At 40.0% G+C, this 22,678-nt stretch overlaps 2 protein-coding genes across 2 annotated transcripts; one reads left to right on the top strand and one right to left on the bottom strand.

The window, feature by feature from the left end:
• On the bottom strand, nucleotides 1–14,614 carry uspl1 (ubiquitin specific peptidase like 1). The gene is made up of 9 exons (XM_034889301.1): nucleotides 14,417–14,614; nucleotides 13,328–13,484; nucleotides 12,426–12,548; nucleotides 11,209–12,175; nucleotides 10,048–10,158; nucleotides 7,334–7,463; nucleotides 6,497–6,622; nucleotides 3,828–3,988; nucleotides 1–2,137 (listed from the first exon to the last, which is right to left on the bottom strand). Exons 2-9 carry the CDS (start codon nucleotides 13,451–13,453, stop codon nucleotides 366–368), a joined length of 3,516 nt encoding a protein of 1,171 aa, XP_034745192.1. The 5' UTR covers nucleotides 13,454–13,484; nucleotides 14,417–14,614; the 3' UTR covers nucleotides 1–365.
• A 3,544-nt stretch (nucleotides 14,615–18,158) lies between these two features.
• On the top strand, nucleotides 18,159–22,428 carry LOC117955121 (high mobility group-T protein-like). Its single transcript, XM_034889302.1, has 5 exons — nucleotides 18,159–18,328; nucleotides 20,572–20,740; nucleotides 20,929–21,077; nucleotides 21,224–21,398; nucleotides 21,951–22,428. Exons 2-5 carry the CDS (start codon nucleotides 20,594–20,596, stop codon nucleotides 22,104–22,106), a joined length of 627 nt encoding a protein of 208 aa, XP_034745193.1. The 5' UTR covers nucleotides 18,159–18,328; nucleotides 20,572–20,593; the 3' UTR covers nucleotides 22,107–22,428.
• The last annotated feature ends 250 nt before the right edge of the window (nucleotides 22,429–22,678 follow it).

Raw genomic sequence — 22,678 nt, forward strand, 5'->3', positions numbered from 1 at the left:
AAGTATTTATTAAATGACACATAAAAATTGTTACATGAGAACCTTCAAGTAATTTATCAAAAACGAGCAAACAAACAGATTTGGTTGCAAATACGAATGCTTCATACAACTCAGTTACATACAATATTTACACTACAAAGTGCCAAACTTGCAGAATAATTGTAAGGTTTACAAATGCATCCATAACATGTAGATAAACTCTAATAAACCATGGAAAATAACAGCAACATAAATAGATATTACTTTAAACTTATAAAATGCATTTTCATGCGGAACAGGCTGCTCAGAACTGACATTTGAGTGATAGCGGAGGTTTAGAGTCAGGTTTGTCATGGTCAACGTTATCTGTGCTTGGAGCTTGCAGCTCAAATAAAAAGTTCAAGTGCATGGAGTGCCTCGGCCTCCATCTCAGTTGGTCTTTCAGCCTCAGCCTGCGAGAGAAACTCATCCAGGAAGTTTTCATCGTTGGGTGCGTTCATCTGCGACACAGCAGCGACGGCGTTGACCCCACAGTCCAACTGGTCAACTCCATCTTGCCCGTTGGCGAGCATCTCAAGAAAGCCGCTGCTGTCTGGTGAAAGGTGGCTGGCTGTTGTTGCTGGCGAGAGAAGGTCAGAGAGGAAGTCATCACAGGTGGAGCCGTCGTAGGTGCTGGAAGTGACGGTGTTGGGGGAGCCCTGATGACCCAGCATTTCATTCAGCTTGGCGAGCTTCTTTTTCTTTGCCTTCAGTTTCTTAATCAGCTTGTACCTGAGGGCTTCTGTGTCACTGAGACCCGCGGGAAGCTTCGAGGACTGGCTGCTAGCTTTCTTTGAGGAGGATATTTCATGGAGCTTTCCTCCAGGCATAGGAATTGGTGCACCAGACACCACCGTAGTGTTTTTTAGAGATTTGTGCTGGTTACAAGTTATGGGTAGAAACGGCTTTGATTTACCATTGAGAAGTGCAGGAGAAGGGACCGGACTTGAGGCGTTGGAGCTCTTTGCACCGAATCCACCGTACATTTCTGCAGCTTTAGGTGGGAGACCTTCACTCTCCTCTGTCCTGAGCTGTGGTTTAGGGAAGAATCTATCACAAGTCTGCGGTCTTCTCACAGGGTTGGGCGTGGAGTGAGCGGGAGGAGTGGACTTTACTTGTGTGGCCAAGGTGTTGGGGGTGAGTTTAGCAATCGACTTGTGAACATGGTTCAGAGGGTGTTTGCTGAGCAGGAAGGACCAGCGGGCATTCTGAGGCGGCACTGGGTGACTCATCTGACTAGCGGACAGGGATGAGGCCTCTGTAGAAGACACGGGGGACGCTTGCTGTCTAGGTTCAACAGGTAGTGTGTCCTTCTGACCAGCAGCAGCAGCAGCAGTAGTCTTAAGTTTGCTACTGATCACTTCAGACAGCTCAGAAGATTCAGTTGAAATATTCGGCGCCACTTTTGGCACGGCTGCCTTTTTAACCGTCTGTCTGCTAACTGTTTTGCCTCTGCCTCTGCCTCTCCCTCGTCCTCTCTTGCCACCAGGCACAAACGTGGGATCACTTGACGAGCCATTGGCAGAATCGGAAGTGGAGGTGGTGGGGAGCTCAACATCAGGGCCCTGAGACATTTCGCTACCTACTGCAGCGGAGGAGCTATCTGGGGTTGAGTCAAGGGTTTCATTCCGGCTGGGAACACTGACATCATCCATTTGTTCGTTGTCATTGAAAGGCTGCATTTCTTTCTCTTCTTTTATTTCCACCAGTGTGAGCGTTATGATGTCATTATGGGAAAGACCCTCAAAGGCATCGAGCAGCGTCGTTGAACCTATCGATGTATCAACACCGGCTGTGACGGTTGTGTCTATGTCGTTGCTGCTGTTTTCGGATGCCGTGAGTGCACAGACGATGTCGGCAGTGTCGTCGAAAGACATAAGTAGAGACTGATCGGGAGCCAGTTCTTCTGCTGTTAAGTCTTTGTCGCCTTGACCGGAGTTCATCGCATTTTTAGATGGGGGAGACTCAGGAAATGTGCTGGAGGGAGAACAGGCACAAGGCTCTTCTTTATCCTCCTCCACCTCCCAGAAGATGATGTGCATCTCCTGAGCAGGGACCGGAAACCTTTGGTGGGTCTTACAGTTTGGATGTTTCAAGTCGTCATATTCCAGCCATGATCCTACAAGGAACAGGTAAGACAATACGCTGTAAAAATCTATTAAACACTGGGTAAATGCCTCATTGAGAGTAGCAATCTCTTTTACAGGAGCAAAAACACAAGTAGCACATAGAACAGAACACAAATTGCAAAACATAATGCAAACTAATAAAATATTGGTTAAAGAAATATCTTTGGCTTACAAGCCACAGACAATGGGTTCTATAAACGCCAAGGAAACGGACTCTAAATGGATGGAGCCTTCTGCAGTTTAACATGGCATGAATTCACCACTAGAAGGTGCTGTTGGCTAACTACTATGTAGAGGAATAAACCAACCTTCATGTGACTTAACTGTGCGCTTAAGTGTTTTTAGTTTCACACCAAATGCTGAGTAGCTTACAGATCAATACAGAGAAGCAGAAAAAAAAAAAAAACGTATTCAGTTCAGTTTTCCATGTAAAAAATGCTGTAATAAATGGCATGCTCTTATTGTCGGGACTGAAAATCATATGTGCTTCAGTTTTATGACAATGTATACATTTTGTGTTAACTTTAAATCATTTCATTGTTTGACTTTAAATGTACGGTGTTCCCTGACACGAGTGCCTTGAATGAAGACTGTCAGGACGACAGGTGGACATGGGTACGTATCTGTTGCATGTTCATCTGTTCACTTTTGACCTCTGCCTACAGTAAGATAGCTAAGATGAACGCCAGAGTTGTGGGACAGACATATTGTTCATAACCATGTTAGGAGAAGCTTACATAAAATATGTAAGCACAATACTGGACGTAAGCAGAAAAAGAAAAGATGCATACAGAAGTCACCATGGATATTGAGTTCTCCCAGTACAGTGTGTTCTAATAAAACTGCATCTACCTACTTTGACATTTGGATCTGTCATCTTTCAAGATTCCTCATTCCACAACCAGATATCACTCAAGATAGTACACTAATTAATAGGGGTGTTACGATTCAACAATAACAATCAGTATCCGGTTGTATAACCATGGATCAAAGGTCTGTGTACATCGATACACAGACCCTTGCATCGGTCTAAATGGACTAAGATTCAACCAATGGCCCGTTTCTAACGTCATGAATCGGTTGACTGAAGCTTTGCTGTCAATTCAACAAAACTGTTCGAGGAATACATCGTGAATATTGAAAATTGTACTAGCTGCGGTCTGTGATTCATCCATCCATGTGTGTGTTCCTAAACATGTTGGAGTACTCACAGTACCGTGAGTTTCTGCCTCTCAGATTACAGCAGCAAGGAGGTGGTTTCATTTAACATCCAGCTGAAGGGATTTGGTTATGAGTGGCTCGCTAATTAAAAACCAGTTACCGTGTACACTATTAGCATGTCCTAGCTTTGCTATTCCCTGGTACCTTCTCCAAAATATATATTTGCAGGCTTCTTTTATAGAATTGACTTATTTTCATTTTAAAATGGGACATGAATGAGTGTAAATGAAACAAATATTAACTGGGTCTATCAGATTCAATTGTATCAACGTTGAATCAAACAGAATTGTTTCATATTAAATTGGCTCGTCCCTGAACCGTACGTAGCCCATTTATCTAGATTTGCATCGAATCGTCCTATAAGGGAGAGATGTAGACAAATATTGATACATTTATTTTTAAGATACGATTACCCGTTATCAGTGAAAACGAGTAATAAAACTTTAACAGAATACCTACCATCAGAATTACAAATCCAGGTGACAAAGTGTTTCAGTTGATGGTTGTACTGTATGACAGTGGTGATGGAGTAGCGTTTCCCCTTGAAGGTGAAGGCGTAGATTCTGACATCGTTGTTAGGAAGCCCTTCTACAAAGTGCAGCTCAAACACCGGAGGCACACTAAACAAAACACAAAGGACCAATCAAACACATCGCAAAGGGAAGGACTTTCTCTAAATAATATCTGGTCACTCCTGCTACTGTACCGACGTGTTAATATCAGACTATACTGTATGTTCTACTAGTTGCAAAACTACAGCTAATTACAAGTTGTTGTTTTAGATGACTTGTTAGCCTTTATTCTTGACAGTACATACAGAATGTAGACTTGGAAGGGGAGAGAGAGGGGAACATTGGGCAGCAAAGGGCCGCAGGTCGGAGTCAAACCCTGGCCCGCTGCGTTGAGTAGTAACCTCTACAGTTCCTCTAGAAAATCATCATACCCTGTAAAAATGTTTACTTTTTGTCACATTACACCCTGAAAATTAAAATAAATTAAATCCATTTATTTCCAGAAGTATTTACACATTAAAATACTTAACATCAAAGTGAAAGTAACATTTTGAAACATTCTGAACAATTTTTTTTGAATATAATTAGTAGAATACCTGGTTTGGATAAGCGATCAGCTCCTTAGAGTAATCATTAAAAATGTACTCAGGTACAACCAGTTAATTTCCAGATCACACACCATGCTAATTGCCGCCCACCTGACATCAATTGTAGTGATTTTTGATTACTCCCCAATAAAACCGGCTGTTCCACAATGATTCCATTACTAGAAGTGCAAGACCACGCAAAGAACACACCATTGTTGGAAAGGTGCTTTCAAAAGGGCTTATCAAAAGTTTTTAAAGTTGTGGAAAGGCACAAGTTAGGAGAAGGATACAAAAAGATTTCAAAGGCTTTAACCATCCCTCTGAGTACCATTCAGAGCATTATTAAGAAAATGGAAAGCTTGTGGAACCACCAACACCTTGGCTAGATTGGGCCGTCCCTCCAAATCGGGTGACCGAGCCAGGAGGACATTGATCAGGGAAGCTACCAAGAGGCCAATGGCAACTCTGAAGGTCTTACAAGATTTTATGGCTGAGATCGGTCGGTCTGTGCATGTGACAACAATCTCACAAGCTTTACACAAAGCTGGCCTGTATGGCAGGGTGGAAAGATAGAAGCCTCTTCTCAAAAAGGGCCACACAGAGGCTCGTTTGCGCTTTGCAATGAAACATACGGAAGGTTCTAGTGCCACGTGGAAAAAGGTTTTATGGTCAGATGAGAACAAGATTAAACTTTTTGGACTGAACTGCAAGCGTTGTGTTTAGCCAAACACAGCACACCACCCGAAACACACCATACCTACTGTGAAGCATGGTGGTGGCAACATTATGTTGTGGGGGTGTTTCTCTTCAGCAGTGACAGGACAACTGGTCAGTATTGAAGGGAAATATTCCCAAATCTAGGTGCGCAAGGCTAATAGAGACATATTAAAACCGACTGATGGCGGAAATTAACGCAAAAGGAAGCTCTTTAAAATATTTAGATTTAAAAAAATTAAATTATGGGACTGATGACTTTTCCAAATCTGTTATTCAAGTTGCATTTTCTTATTGTATTTCAGAACTATTGCCTTTTTAGGTTACTTGAATGTTGTTATGTAGAATGTGTAAATAAAGCTGAAACATTTATTTTAGTTGGTTTAGATTTTAGCTTGTAAGAAAAAAAAGTGATTATTTCAAAAGGGGTATGATGATTTCTATAGGCACTGCATATATAGTCTCCCACTCCACCAACTGAGCTGTCCAGGAGCCAGAACGTTTTTGTGTGTGTGTGTGTGTGTTTTTAACCACTTTAAGACAGTGACAGTGAGTGCTTTTGCTTAACACCTGTAGGTGGACAGTCAAAAGTAATTAGTTAATTTCCCGTAGAGACATTGTTTTGTAATATTGCACAGGACCTGGCAATAAATGTTTGTATTTTTTATAACCATACAATGGATTTTTATTATCTAAAGGCTATGAGAAAACAACTTTGCCTGTATATAAAATCATTCAATAGCTAATATTGTCTGTTAAAGCTATAGTGCATGGTTTCTACCGCCCCCATGAGGAATTCTAACAAATTACAACAACAATGTATGACACAAGCCTTCCATGATCGTGCATGCGCCCCCACCCCTCCGCCACGCAGTTGCTGGTATGCAAAAAGGATTAAAAAAAAAACATGGACTCTTCAGAAGAGGTAACTGTATTTACACGAGCTTCTGCGTTGAAAAGTTGCCGGACGACAAAATCTTCTGAACATAGCCGTACTGAGAAATACAGAAAGAGCTGTGTGGAGCTGGTAATCTTAATTAGCTTTGTAGCAACTCCATTGGCAATGGCTGGAATGCAACCAAGGTTCATTAATACAAAAAGGCTATGCACTAAAGCTTTAAAAAGGACATCCTTTGTAAGTATTAATTAATTTACCCTGTGCTACAACAACTACAGTATAACCATTCCCTAACAGTGGATGTATTTACTTTGAAAATACTGGTCTGATTTGAATCAAATTCAAACTCTTGTAACACTCTTCAAAAAGGCTCATCATAAAGCTTCTGCTAATATAAAAACTAGAGGTGATTCTTACCTCTCCAGCATCATGGTCCTCCTCTGATTCTTCTGGCCGCACACGTTGCACGGGGCCAAGTGGACTGCATTCAGAGGGCCCCAATCAGGTAAAACATTTGTGAAGGTGGGGAGAGTATTCGTAACCCTGAAAAGAACAGTGTTACATACATTTAGGATTTATACAGTTCCACAAGAGCATGTATTAGAAAATAATTATATTTGCCCAACAACGTGGTGTTTACATGTGAACAATTAGTATTAGTTGTAGTATCTGGGATACCAACATATAATGATGCCCAGTTAAACTTCATGTTTAATCTAATGTCATGTATTGATTTGGTTATGGTACCATCTGGGAAACAAAGTCTGTTGAACTAATTATAGACAGTATAAAATGACTTAGTTGCAGCCCTACAGTTCTACAAATATATTTTAGCTCTTACCGCGCACAACACAACACAACTGACGTTTGGTAGCATACTTTCATATATTACTTAAACATGACCATGCACTGTTTTGTAAAGGTTTGAAATGGCTTTACTTGACACGTTTTCCAATCAAACCTGTCGCTAATCACCAAAATTTAATGAACTGAGTTTAAGGCCTGTATGTGGAGATTTCATTACAATCACTTGTGGATTAATGAGTCAAAATGCAAAGAGATTGAAGAAGGAATGTTTAGCAACTTGTCTTCAGTGATTCAGGAAGTGGGCCCTAATCCAATTGCTACTGTGAGCGGGTATGTATTAGTTCCCAGCATGAATACTTTTCTCTGAGCATTCAATCTTGAAAGCAAGTTTCTAAACGACAAACACTCTATTTAATTAAGTATATTATGTAGTCTTTTTTCATCCACCTTTCTTTTGTGAGAGTTTTGCATTCACTGCACTGGAACTCCCAGTAAAAGGTCGACTGGAAGAGAGGCTCCACCCAAGAGTCCATCTGTAGCAGAAGCGGCAAGGCAAATACCGGAGTTTCCCTCTGACCTGAAAGTACAAACATGCAGCAGTTAGAGCATCCTCACAGGTGCGAGTGCTGACAGGAGCTGCGGTTACACTCTCTACTTCCAGGTAGTGTTAAAGAATGCAAACTGTTGGTGAGATATGGGCCAAATTTTGGAGATCACAGAAAGCAAGCCTGAAAATGTATAGTGTTTCGCTTTTGCTTGTATTCAAGCTATCTGCATTGTGTTCTCCCTCACCATCCTTGCCCATCCCTTTGTATTTTCAGTATCCAAAGAGTGACAGCCACCAAGCAAGTTTTCCCACTTTCATATAAAGCCAGGGAAATCAAAGGTTTACATGTCCAAACCTGTCATTTTGTTATCAGGTGATAATGGCCGTTTTGAAATTTCAAGATTAACCACTACCTTGGATTCTAAAAGCACAATACACCAAGTTGAAAAACAAAAACAATATGATAATTAAGCACTTTGAAACTAACATGGGCCACTCACATTATGTAAAAGCTGTGAAAGACTACTCCTTATATACTCATTTTTGTCACTGTAATCCATTTGGCCAAAAAGTGGGATTAGGCCACATTAAATCTGATATTCATGAACAGAAGGGTTGAGGGACCCTGGGAGCACTTGGTTACTGAGTTTGAAAAATGTTTGCTCAGAAATCTTTTCATGTTTAAAGCACTGTAGCTTAGTACAATTTGCATATTGTTCCTTTCTGAATTAACACTGGTTTCCTATCAGTCCTGGTGGCTCCAGAAATACAGTTCAAAGAAATATTGGATTTCTTTGTCTTTATTAACTTCAACAAATCTCTCTCCAGCTGCATGGGAGAGTCTGTTCTGGCAGCTCAAAATGAAAAGTATAAATTCATTTAATTGAATCCAAAAATTAGCCTCAGCAGACCAATGCCTAATTTTAATATTAGGCTAGGGGTGGGAAATATGGCAAAACAACCGTATCACTTCTTTTTTTTCCCAGACAGGACCACGACCGACAATCTTATATCTATCACTCTCTGAAAGCTATAGTGCAAAGTTTCTGTTGCCACCATGAGAAATTCTAAGCAAAGACAATACTGTCATTGACTCAGCATGAGGCAAGCCTTACGTGATTGTGCACCACTCTACCACACAATTGCTACGTAGCCAAGGAGGACACGGAGGATTAAAAAAATAATAATAATAACATGACTCCTCAGAAGAGGTATTATCTTCACTCAAGCTTTTGTGCATGAAAGTCACTGGACAACACTAACAGTGAAACTGAGGAATATAGCGAGATTTGTGGAGCTGTGGAACTTGGTTGTCCTAACTTTTAACTGCAAGTTGTGTTTTAGGCTCCTCCTTTTTCTGCTTGTGGAGAGCTACGTAACACATGATACTATGTTTGAGAAGCGGCGAGTTACACCAACTGTCCGAGAGTATACCAGGCACACACACAGCGGACATCCTCCAGGTGGAGGCGCTGGAAACGGACGGTCCCGCAAGCAGTTTCAGGAAAGTGGCCGCATGTGCATCTGCACAACAAGGCACAGAGGCAAACGCTGTCCATCAGTAAACAGAAGTGACGTGGTGGCTGGCGTCTGGTGTGTGTGCGCCGGCGTTTGTCGGTCCGCTCCAGCGAAGCCCGACACGCAGACAGCAGAGGAACAGAAGAAAATAGCTACACTTTGACCGAAAAACAGAACTATTTTGGCACAAACATTTACCTGCCGTGTAGCGGATGGCCCTCTGAGATTTACTCGCTAGATTGGAACACCAAATTCCTTACTAAAGTTTTTACATTTTCAAGTTTCTTTAATACTGTTCACTTTTCCAAATATTTATCATTACTTTTCAAACCGCACATGATAAGATACACTTTACAGCACTCATTTATTGTTACTCCCGTTATTTTCTTCTTCCGAAGCAAAGCCAGGAGTTGAGGTCTCACTAAAACTTCACTAAGACTTTTAGTGAGAAAATTGATCAGAGCACACAAGGCCAAATTGGCTCCTAAGTTACCATCTGACCGGCTAATGATAAAACAAAAAAAAAGACACACACAAAAAAAAAACACAAAAGCTGGTCAGTCTGACGTCATGTTGCCTGAGCTCATTACTATTCAGGAGCTCGCCCAGTTGCACTGGGTAAAGGATGCTGATAGCCAGGCTCTGTTAGCCAATCAGAGTCAAGCAGCTTAGCTCCTTGAATATTACTAAGAACTGACACAAATCGAGCGGCGTCTTCTTGCAGGCTTTCTATACCACACTAGAATGGCTTTAAACAAGGTCACCAATGCAATTTTCCACAAAAATTGTTACCGAGCCCATGGTAGAACCTCAGACATTACCAGAAAATAATGAAATACATGTGGCAGGGCACATTTAATACATTTAAGCGGTAGTATCATCTCCTGATACCTACTCACAGATTTGTTCAGACCACTTTTTGGCTGGCACTGGCCTGACCCCGTACCTAATGTTACCGATCCTGAATTGCCTCTCGGAGGTGTTGGTCAATGGAGACAAACACCAACTAAGAATGTCTAAAAACATCCCTTTCCTATTGTTAAATTAATTTCAGCCTGGCTGGTGCAGATGGTATGTCTTCAGTGTCTGAGCTTACCCAGTTTGCAATGCAGCTTGGGCTGTAGTAGTTTGAAGACTGACATCCTGAGACTCTGCAGGGCCCCATCGGCCTTTTGCAGCACTTGATCTGGCACTCTCACAACGCCATCTATACAGAAACCACACAAATGCATTGCATTATATCATTAAAACAAAAATGTTTCATCAGTAAATTAACTTAAAATGCTTATTAGTCAATGGGATTTGCAGTTGTTTTTCTTGACTGATGGCAGCACTACTACAGACAGACATAGGGATGTAACAGTATGAAAATTTAACCTCACGGTTATAGTGACCAAAATAATCACCGTTTTTGGTTTTATCACAGGATTTTTTATAAGTGTGTCCAATGCCTTTAGCGGCAGCTTTTTCCTGCATGTTCTGCAGACCGGAGGACTAGCTTCCGCATTGTTGTAATAACCAAAATATGCCCATGCTTCAGACAGTCCTCTTAGAAGGCTAATAAATGTCCTGAGCGCTGTCATCTCATCCTTCCGCCATGATTCCAATTTCAAGAAACACATGTTGGCTATGCAGTGCGCCTGCGCGGCACCTTCAGGAGACTCGAAGGAAGCTGGGAAGGATTAAACACAGTTTTCCAAACTGTGGGGAGCCACCATGAAAATTATTTTTTTAAATGAAAACGGTAATTGTTATTGTCAACATTTTTATTGTGGTTTACTGTTAAAATAATAGTTAGATCCCTAGTCATACATTTGTGCTCATCCGAAATATTTTAATTTCATGCATACCCATCACTGCACCAAGAGAACATGTTCTCAATTAACGCTTGTGGTATCTAGAAATGCAGACTGTTTCACTTGTGTCCAGATATTGATATTGTCAAACTTCTGCCACCATCCCAAATACAATGGAGGAAAGTCATACTGCTCTAATATTCCAATGCTTAATGTTTTGTCATCAAGGAAAAAAACAACCTCAAATGACAAGAGGTGCAGAAAAAAAAATAGAAAATATAGGTGACTTGGCATTTTTGGGTTGGCGTATTTTTACAAACAAGAACAATAGGAGAATGGAGGATATTTAATATTACTAACTTTCTGTTGATTGTAAATGCACTACAAATAAAAACAATACCACACAGACTGTTGCAATGACATTACACTTAGACAAACTGTACATTATCTGTTGTACTTACCTCTGCCTGTCTTTTGATGCATTTGGATGGCAGCACAAGTGTCTTCATATCCTGTCATCAGCTGCAAGACGAATGACCGCTGAGGCCCATCTTTATGTTTACACTTTCTCAAGCTCTTACAGTTTACCAAGGCAACAAGCAGCGAGTCCAGCCAACACAGGTTGTTGCTGTTACTCCAGAATAGCCGATTCGGAACAGATACAAGCTTCTCAGACTCTGTAATAGTGGTAGTGGACAAACCCTCAGTTGGTGTCTTAAAGCCTCCCGTCTCCTTACATGCAGTGATGTCCGCAGACAGTGATTTCTGTTCCGTCCTTGTTGCTTGCTCATTGTGCTGTGGCGATGGAACATTCATTTCAATTGAATAGATGTCCCCATTTGTGAAAAAGGACTGATTGGAGTCCAGACAGCAGTGTCTGTTCAGCACCTCAGAAGAATTTTTCAGCTGCTTGAAGTCATCCTTTGCCTCTGATGTACCAAGAGCACCATGGTGAGGAGAAAGCTCAGGCTCATCTCCATCAGAGGTTAACAAGTCTTCTGCAGAGCACTGCGGGTGTCCAGCTGTTGTCATGCACGTAGGAGATACAACAGTATCTCTAGAAGCAGTATTCTCTGGCTCCTGGTCCAAATAGCAATCTTTTTGTAGTGACTCCCATCCTGTTGTCTCTGTAACTGGAGAATTCCTGCATCCATTTAGCTTTCCACCGTCTGTCTTGGGTGCTGCATGTTGGCCACTACTGACAATTTTTACAGCACCATGCTCTACTTGGCTGATAAGTGTCTCTGTACTACATTGAGTCCCAAAACTGTCAAGTTCACTTGATCGCAGGCGTTTGTTTTCGGGTCTAACCAGCTCTTCTTTTTCCAGTGTAAAGGGATGTTTTCTTTTTTCCCCAACAGTGGGCTCCACAGGAGCCAGGCTCGCCAAAACATCCTCTAACGACCGGCTGACAAGAGGGAAGAGGCACTATGTGGGAATGGATACAAAAAGGTTAGCACGGTACATTGCAAAAAAGACAGTGGGGGTGTCAACTAAATGGCCCATTTTCATTTGTGTTTTCCTGTCATGTTTCTCCAAAAGTTGGATCCGTCTCATCTATTTTGCCGCAAGGTGCTGCTGTTTTGCAGCCTAAACGCAATACCCCATTCAAAAGAATGCAGCAGCCCTTTTGGCAGACAGCCTGAGGCCTGCTGCAGGCTATGTAACCGAGCCTTACCTGTGGGTTTGTGCAGAGCGTGATTGACTCCTGGAGGTTGATACGGAAAGACCGCAAAACATAGATCAAGCCCTTTGATGTACACCAGGGACAATTCTCCAGTGAAGCAGCTCTTTGCTGAACCTTTTTAAAAAACATCAAGATCACATGGCATTAATAACACAAAAGGCTGAGTTGTTTCACTATCTTACATTTAAACACAAGTTATCAAAGAGGTAAAAAAGCATGCAAAGCTGGGCAAAACTAATTTTCGCCATTCGTGCAAACTTAAATTAAATTTTAAACTGCAAAACATTTATCAGATTAATGTATTTTTTTCCTACCACCTCCAATTTTTAGCATCTCCATCTGTCCACCGCTGTCAGCAGCATTCATTGTTATATTCTTCCAAACATATTCAAATACTCATGTGTACACATGCATCAGAGTAACTAGAGACAGACTTTGGGAAGGTTTCCATTGATTTACCTTGCAGAAGTGGAACATACAAGTAAGAGTAAGAACTGTTAAAAGTAATTGTCAGGTTTTAGTATTTACCTTTTCCTCTCTAACCTTTAGCCTCAGGTTTCTGCTCATCAATGTCAGTGTGAGTGATAGTTTAGTCAGAATGAATGTGAAGCACATTTATTCATCAATATTAGTATGTGTCAAGTAGATATAAAAGTAAATTGGGTATGTTGTACACAGTTTGTCATATAATGCACATTATATAACAATCTTGGATTCCACACATCATTATATGCATTAAGCAAACCAAAAACTTTCGCCTTTTACTACCAAAGATTTCCATTTGTGATTCGTTTCTTTTTTTGGATTGGTACTGTCCAGTCACAGTATTTCTCAAATATAATTCAGCTTTGCGCAAGTGACAACAGTTAGAGGAAAACATGAGCTCTACTGACTTTTCCCAAATACCCCACCAGTGGCGAGGCCAACGCCCCCAAACCAGTGTCTTCACCAGTCATTGGTAAACCACTGCTGCTCGTCTGGTCCACAGCTGTCCGGTGCCATTCAAAACATATTACCATGTCACTGCAACCTGGCTCACCTCCAGAGGAGCTGAAGAGAACAATACAGCACCACATAGAGCAATGTTACGCAATGCTTACAAGTTATAGAGGTACATGCAAATGCACTCTACATTAGAGTAGGAACATAAGATTATACATACCGTGAGATTATAGAAATACGTTAACCAAGCTTTTCTATATTCTTTATACAGTGACAACTCACTTTAATAGCTCTAGTTATATTGAAGGCAATAATAAAAAAAGATTTGTGGCAATATTGGATTTACAGGAATTTGCATCCATGAATAGAGTACCTTAATCTGTCACATATTCAATTCACTGTATCAGTACATGCTTATTTAGAAATTGGAATAACTTAATTTTAAAAAAGTATAACATTAATAAGAATAATATTCAGATGTAACGTACAAGATTGTATTTATGCTGCCTACACCTACTCCACGTTTGTCTAAAAATATTTTGGTTCAAATGTAGGCCTATGTCATTTTAGGAGTTTAGGATTCGTCGTTAACCGTTTATGCCAATATCAACAATATTAGGGGAAATAATCCAGGACCAACGCTGTTTTCCCATTCCTCTCCTATAGACAGATGATGTGTTGTAGGCACACATGGGGCCACACATGGGACTACACCAGAGTAACGTTACACTCTATGACCTAGCGTTATGATAAAGCAAAGGAGCCTATGAGTTTAACTGTTGAAAAAGCACACTCGTATACGTACGTTTTAAGGGCAAAATTTTAAGATGCATCTCCAGAACCAAATAAAGTTACAATATTCACTCAATTAAACTCCATTAACAAGCCTTATGTTACATGCACTGGCTAACTAACGTTAACGTTAAACTATCAGCCTCTGTACCTGGCGGTTAGCATGCTAACATTTTAGCCTAAAGCCGGGCATTCATTTCAGCTGTGTGTCTCATTTTCAGCTTTCGTCAGTAAAAATGTATACATACCGACACCAAATTTAAATTATATTTTAAATTACGATGTAGATGCGCAAAATTCATCCACACAGAGCTGTATTTGTTAATCCCTGCATGCAGAGTATGTCCATGTGCATCCCTTTGCCAGTTCGTCTTAGAAACGTTCTGTTCACACCGCTACCGGTTGTGCAGCGGTCTTTGTCTTCCCCCTCTGACCGACAATGGTTCCGCTGGCCCTCACTTGTTTCAAGTAAACGGCAGTGGGCTGCGCTCATGTTATTGTTCATGTTGGCACCCCAAGGTTGTAAGGCACTGCCCATGAAAGGGGGATTAATCGTTGTACATGAACACGGACACGACTAAATATATGCTGCCTTAAAATCTCATTTTTAATTATCATAAATAGCAATAGGTAATAAATTAGCATAATTATGTATTGTCTTTAAAGGCATAATTTTGAAAGGAAAATATGAATCCTGAATGACATGTTTTATGAGTTACATATAAACTACTTAAAAGTTTGTCTTAAAATATGTAACCTCAATTGCAATTCTAATTTTCAATATCCTTTTCAATGATATTATCACTATTGTTATTTTTAGTAGTAGTAGTAGGCCTAGTGGTAGTAGTAGTAGTAGCCTAGTAGTAGGCCTACTTGTTCATAGATAATAATTAAACTGGTTTACATTTAATAAAATCTAAAGGTTTTGAGTTAATTGGAAACAGCAGAAATTAAACTGATATGAAACAGAAGAGCAAGAATCCTTTCACATTCAACAAATTGATGGATTGATTGTCAAAATTAAAACTGGTTAGCTTAATTTTCTGTTTTATTTCAGATGTCCTTGCAGCAATTAGTGACTGGAGATACTTCTGTTTTAAAATACTTGTATACGTTCATCCTTCATCAAGTCTGTAGTTTTGTAAACAAGGCTGATATTATACACTTATTTGAGAAGTAGAAGGGTGGAGTTGGTTAGGTGGGAATGGGATCATTACTCCACTTTGGAGTAATGATCCTTTACTCTGGTATTATAATATAATATAATAGAGTCCCAGTCTCACACCTCCTGCTCTTGTACTCCCCCAACCCATTTACACATTTACAGACATGCACACACGTATTCCTCAACCCAATCCCGCCTCTTGCATGGGCCCTCCTCCCTTAAGCCCCTCCTGTATCTGCTGCTCTCCTGTCCTCTATTTTCATCTTGATGACAAAATGAATTTGCATTTCTTTCCCAGGGAGCGCTCATTAGAATGCATAAACCGGCCGCCTCCTAGCCTCATAGCTTTCTGCCGTGGCATCTTCTGATGCAAAATGAGACACAGACAGGCAGCATCACAGGCAGACATGTGGCCAGAGTCTGGGTTGTGATTGGCATTTGGAATCAGTTCACCCTTCCCATTCTTAATTCAAGGATAAGAATAAACTCTGTCAGCCATTTTTCTTTGTTTCTTTATTAGCTGCTAAGCAGAAGGATATTAATAAGACTATTCATCACATGCATATAGAACAATGCATGAAAAGAATTAATAATTTCTTCCGCATGTATGATTAAGACATTACCTTCAGTGAGAATATGCCAACATATTGCAAATCATTATGAACATAGACATTTTATTCATTTTAGCACCCCACCCTCAACCATTACATTTAAACACTGACAAGCACTTAAAGACAGATAATTGCATTATCGCCACTTTGGGTGAAATAAGCAGTCATCTTGAGAAAGGCCCCTTTCACAGTCAAAAATCATTGTCCTGGAATTTTTGCAGGCTGCTTGCTCAATGCACGCCCTTTTCTCCTCTGTTTATATGTGACATTTTTACCTATGGTGGCGCTAATGCTCAGGTCACTAGGTCACAAAAATTAGTATCCTACCTAAAGGTAACATGGATTTAAACAGCAAAATACATGTGCACAATTCCTATATAAAATTTAAGTTATTGCCCCTAGTTAGGCTATGTTCAATTAGTCCACAGCAAGTGTCAGTACTCATTATGCATCCAGAAAGAACGACAGTTAAAGAACAAAACACTCATTAAATAAATACCAATTTATGTCTGATGGTGGCGCTATAGAGCAAGGTCATAGGGTCATCAAACACATCACAGCAGTTTCTTTGAATAGCACAAACGTGTGCAGTAAAATTATTATCTATGCAAATTTTTGTTGATCAGACAAACAAGCAATTACACAATCGTATGACCTCTTCACATCTCTTGACTGAGGTAATGAGCCTAATTTTTAAACAGCAGCACAACAAAATGTAGTTTTAGAGTGTTGTTGAATTTGTATAAGATACATATGAGAGCAAAACAGGTGGAACAACTGTGAAACCCTTATGAGATAAGATATCTAGTATAAATAATGTATACAAATCTGCATAAAATTATCAAAAAGGAGGATCTTGTTAGTGTTAAGTAAAACTACTACTACTTATAAATCTGGTCCAACACTGTTGTTGGACCAGAATGTCTAACAACAGTGATGTACATTCATAAAAAAAGTCTAGTCCATGAAATGTTCTAAGCCCTGATCTGTTTATTTAATATGGCTGGGAACAATGGGTTGCATTAAAATGAATGGATTCTCACTATTGTATTTTAAAATTTAAATATATTGTTATATTTAGGGATTTAACATTGCAGAGAACAATGCATCCGGGGTTGGGAGTGAAAAGCCTACTGCTATGCTATCACACGGACCTGTTATTTCTATGGGACCCGCCATTGCCAAGTTTGAATATATTATAGCAAAACAACAGGCCTGCGAGCAATATGTTCCTCTGTCTAATTGTTATAAAAGATAGTCAAACATTCTGTGGCCCGAAATTATTGCAGCATTACTTCCTTCTAACTGTAAATTGCTTTCTTCACTAACTTTTCTTGAACTGTACAACAACTCTTTGATCTCATTAGTTTTAATTGGGATGAGCACACTATCATCTTTCAATCAGGTACTGTACATGAAGCCTACATCAATTTGACTAAAAAGCCTATTGTCCTTAGAAAAATGTAATTTAATTAATCTCAAGGCCTAGTATATACATATTTAATGTATTTATCATGATTGGATGCCTTTTGATACATTCATATATTAGAACCCAGGCTAGAAGCAAACATATGACTTTAGCTTGCACTAAATAAGTGCCAACTAAAAGTAATTATTATGTATATATGTCGGAAAGACTAAAACAAAGTGTGGTATAGTTATCGTAGTGACGTTTTCCTCAATAATGGCCTGGAAATGAAAATCGCGATTTATACTGTAATTAAAAGCAGGCCAGATAAAAATGAATAGTTACTGTGTTTTCATTCTGACTCAAATCAATTAAAATGTCATCTCCAGTGATTAACTATGCCGTATGGGATGAGCAAAGGCGTCTACAATATTTTACACGTGAATAAGCGAGGTTCACTTTATGCATTTATTTAGTCATAATTTGCAAATAAGATCACGTGTATTGAGGAGAATGTACAATGGAGCCGGTTGATGAAGAGGGGAACAGTCCATCTAACACAATCGCACAACATTTTACAGCTGACTCGTTCACTGACTACAAGCGCTCCACGTTGTCTCATTCATTTAACTTGCCTACTGTACACTGTGCTCAACGTAGTGAATTCAATACTATGGCAAACACACTAGACTACTACCAGCTCCAGCATGCTGGGACAGGAATATTTTTGTATCCACGCGCCTCAGAAAACTTCAGTGACGTTTCACAATAGGAAGCCAATGGGACCTCGTCTTCTATTAGGACAATGAAAAGCCTCCGTCCAATCAGATAAGCGCCAGACTGGGCGCCGGCCAATGGCGTGAGAGCCCCGCCGAGAGTAATGTTAGAGAGCTGAAGACTGAAGACACTGCGTATCGCCCTGTGTTCCCTCACACACAGCCATTGCAGAGCATTGAGATCCAGTGATAGTCCCTAGGTAAGTATCACATTCCGAAATTTTAAGTGTTCGTAATGATGATAATGAAGATAACATTTATACATATCTTACTTATGTGATTTCTATGATCGAATACGAAACCTGTTATTGCTTGTAGAAGATTTGATTGCGGTGAAACGTCAAAAAACAACAAAATAGCGGCGCTAGGTAGGTAACGTTACATTGCTCTGCCTGGGAGTGTGGACCAGACGCTCTATAAAAAAGAAGAAATGAATATTAACCTTGACGAAATTCGACGAAAAACGTTGATTTTGGTAAATGCTAATAATTTTGTATATTACTGTCGTATCATTTATACAAAATGGAGGCAAATTAAACAATAGATATCGCGTAAAAATTCAGGAATGTCTAGCGGACAACACGGTTAGCGACAATGGTAGAAGACTCACCGTTTGCTAGCCATTGCAGTGCATTGCGAAGCTGAACGCCTGTCATGTGAAGACTGGGAAGTGTCCGTTTTTTTTTTACAAATTCAAATTTATAAAAACATAGGAAAAAGAAAGACCGTCTTAAAGTATACATGGTCATATGTTTGTTTGTCATAATTTGCCCGAGAAGACGTCAAAAAAATTACCTCACGATCTGCGCTTTACTGTAATGGCTGACTGTATTCGCATAGGAGGCAAGGCAGCGAGGTAAATGGGAAGCTAGTGACAGAGGCGCAGTTAAGTTCAACTTTTTCTAACCGTGTTTTCTCGAGAAATAAGCCCTTAACTATAAAATGTAACGACGACAAAATAAAGTTTAATCTTTCGTGATTACAACGACGCCATTGCGAGATTTTTCCGATGCTTTTAAAACCATTTAATCGGGGGTTGAAATGAAGTGGTCGCCGCGGTCGCTCTGCCCTCTATTGCATGCAGTGCAATGGCTGTGCGTTGACACAAAGAGAAGGAGCCATATTCTCCATGTTAGTGGATGAAGACGAGCGGCCATTAGGAGCTCATAGAAACCAAGGCAGTAGCACAGCCCGCTCATAGACACAGCACAGACCCAATGTATTACTATACAAACCGGCTAGTGCAATAGGAATCAATCGGGGAAATATTTTGTCAAGATCGCCGGCTTTCCAGACATATTTGTCTTGTTGCAAAGCGAACTGAAGGGCGGGAGGAGACATTTGATGGGGACTTTCTTTCATGAAGAAGGCATTCTCACAAAATGGAAGAAGAAATATTGCTGTCGTTGTTGACCTCCTTTTCCTCAACGAAAGCCTATGCGCCATTACTACTTCGGTCGACACAGCTTAACTGGGAGTTACAGTAGCATTTAATAGGAACATGTATATGGAAAATTGAGCAGTTTTAAACATATTCGCAAATTTTGTGGAATTATTTCCAGAATAACAGAAAAGGAAGACTGATAAGATAAGATTGTCAAATCGCATTGAATTGCAGTTAAGTGTTATATTTTCAATAAATGCACCTTTTATGTAAAATTTGTCTTTTTTTGTGTCAAAGTTATTTGTTTGATGAAACATGAAGATTAATGAAACGGGGTGTCTCTAGAAGTCATATTACTATTTTTGATGCGGTTTTAGTGTTTTTTTGTGAGTATTATGTTTTTAAGAGCCAGGTCAACTAGTATAGTCACACAGAGGGCTAAGATGTATGTTATGCAGTTGCACTTAAGGGAACTTTTGCAGTTTTCACGTGCAAGTGATACGGACCGAAAAGTGAATCGTTATATAAAAAAATATATTTATAGTATTTATTTATTTTTATTATTGAATCCTTAGCGATGTGTTGAGCCATTTTTAAACCAACACATGGTAGTTGCCCACGGACCACTGAGTTTTATGTAAATTCCATTTACTTTAAATACACTTATTTTCATCGCATTAGCCCCGTCTGTGCAGTGTGGCTTGATGTCATCTGACTGTATTAACTAACTTGGTCAGTTTGACAGCTGGGAGGGCGGGTCACCTAGGTAGCTATCATACTAGTGGTCAGTACAGAGAAATCAAAGAAGTGCCCATTGTTATGAAATGCTAGGCAGGTATATCTCACCTGCTGTACGATTTATATTTAGAATTATGGATTTAAGATATTTCACTTATATTTATTTAAAAATATATATTTAAATTTATATATATATATATATATTTTTTTTTTTATTATGTCTTGGACGCTTTTAGGATACAGAATTTGGGCCATTTAACACAACACCCCAGCCAGCTATCCATCTGTTCATGTTAGCTAATTCAAAACATTTGCTTTTAGATACTGCTGTCAAGCTGTCAAGATGGTGAGAGAGGCAGGAAAGCCAAGGGGCAAGATGTCCTCCTATGCATATTTTGTCCAGACCTGTCGGGAGGAGCACAAGAAGAAACACCCCGAAGCTTCGGTTAACTTCGCGGAGTTCTCCAAGAAGTGTTCCGAGCGATGGAAGGTAGGATAAATGATAAACTGTATGTCTAAATAAACATTTCTGTGTCTTAAATTTTTAAAATTTCATTCTATAGACTGGACTTAATAGAGATAATTCAGGTGCAGGATGTTTGATCATTTTACAGCTCTTGGCGAGTTGCACTCAAATGGCCACACGGTACCATCAGCAAGTAACCTCTTTGTTTTCAGCTGATGTCTGGCAAGGAGAAGGGCAAATTTGAGGACCTGGCGAAGCTGGACAAGGTACGCTACGAGAAGGAGATGATGAACTTTGTTCCCGCCCAGGGAAAAGGCAAGAAGAAGAAGTACAAGGACCCTAATGCCCCCAAGAGACCCCCGTAAGTACTGGAAGTCAACGCTTAACAACTTTATTTGCTGTTGAAACAAAAAATTTTCAAATTTGAATCACAAGCAGCTGACTCATGACATAGTATGAAGCACATTTACACTGTATAAATGACAAGCTCATTTTCCCTCCCCCCAGATCTGCCTTCTTCATCTTTTGCTCAGAGTTTCGCCCAAAGGTGAAAGGTGAGACCCCTGGTCTGTCCATTGGAGATGTTGCCAAGAGGTTGGGTGAGATGTGGAACGGTACCGCTTTGGAGGATAAGCAGCCCTTTGAGAAAAAGGCAGCTAAACTGAAGGAGAAGTATGAGAAGGTAAAGACATGGTGATCTGTTGTATAAGTCGTGTTTCTATTCACCTTTTTTGATGCACATTTTGTATTGCATTAGAAAAGCTGAATGCAAATTGCAAAACTTTTTTTTTAATTCTGTTTGTCGGAAAATAATTCATTCGCCAACTGGAATATGAAAACACATTTGCCATAAGTTCTAATATAGCAAACATGTAACTCACAGGACTGACCAGCTGATTCTGCAGTCTCCACTGCCTGCATCTTCCCGGACAGTCCCATAGCTTGTCACCGGACAGCATAAAACCTGCTAATACATGAAAGAACTATAAAACTTGCTCAATTGAACCAAATTCTTTAAGACCTCTTCATTTCGTGGGTAGATGGGCAATGCAAGGCTTTGTTTCCAATTAGCAACCTCTACTTCTTCTACTCCGTTTACTGGCATGTTACAGCCATGTGCCTATAGCACCAACTTCCATGGAAACAGCTATTGACTTTCACTTGTGAGCTGTCATTAGAAATGACTGTATGGGTCTTCGTAATAGTTAAATAAAATGTCATTTCTCCATCACAGGACGTCGCAGCATATCGTGCTAAGGGCAAAACGGGCGGTAGTGGCGGTCCAGCAGCAGCAAAAGCCCCGGCCAAGGTAGAGAAGAAGGTGGAAGATGACGATGATGACGACGACGATGATGACGAGGAGGACGACTATGATGATGATGACGAGTAGATGCCGAGTGACACATGTAGTGGTCATTTTCTTGTTTATAAAGCATTTAACCCCCTTGTACACACTTCACTTATTGAAAGAAAATATGTTAGTATCCAAGGGGTAGGAAAAAAACAACAAAAAAGGCTGTGTATATCGGTTGTTTTTATGCTGTACAGTTTTTTTCTCCTTTTTTGTATAGTCGACACTACGCAAGTACCGTGTCTGTATCTTTCTGCCAGTCTTACTTTTTCAGTGATAGTTCCTAGACCACTATCTTGCCTGGTAAAGGGGTGGGCTTACAGTATTTACCCTAGCTAGAGGTGCACAGCACATAAAAAAACAACTTTGAGTTTGTATCTGAGTGTTTCTTCTTCTGTTTTTCCCTTGTGTTTTTATTTCAAATGACATGTTATCAAAATTGATGTATCACAATTGTTTTACTGATCTTTATGTACCACTGTAATAGCAAGAATAAGAAAAGAAAACGCCTTGTTGAAATTTAAATTGCTTCTGATGTCAATAAACATTTTTTTTTAATAAATCTGTATTGTATTGCTATATGTTTTGCAGGTTTTCTTCTCCCAATACCA

Source organism: Etheostoma cragini, chromosome 13 (assembly GCF_013103735.1).
Source record: "Etheostoma cragini isolate CJK2018 chromosome 13, CSU_Ecrag_1.0, whole genome shotgun sequence".
Taxonomy (NCBI): Eukaryota; Metazoa; Chordata; class Actinopteri; order Perciformes; family Percidae; genus Etheostoma; species Etheostoma cragini.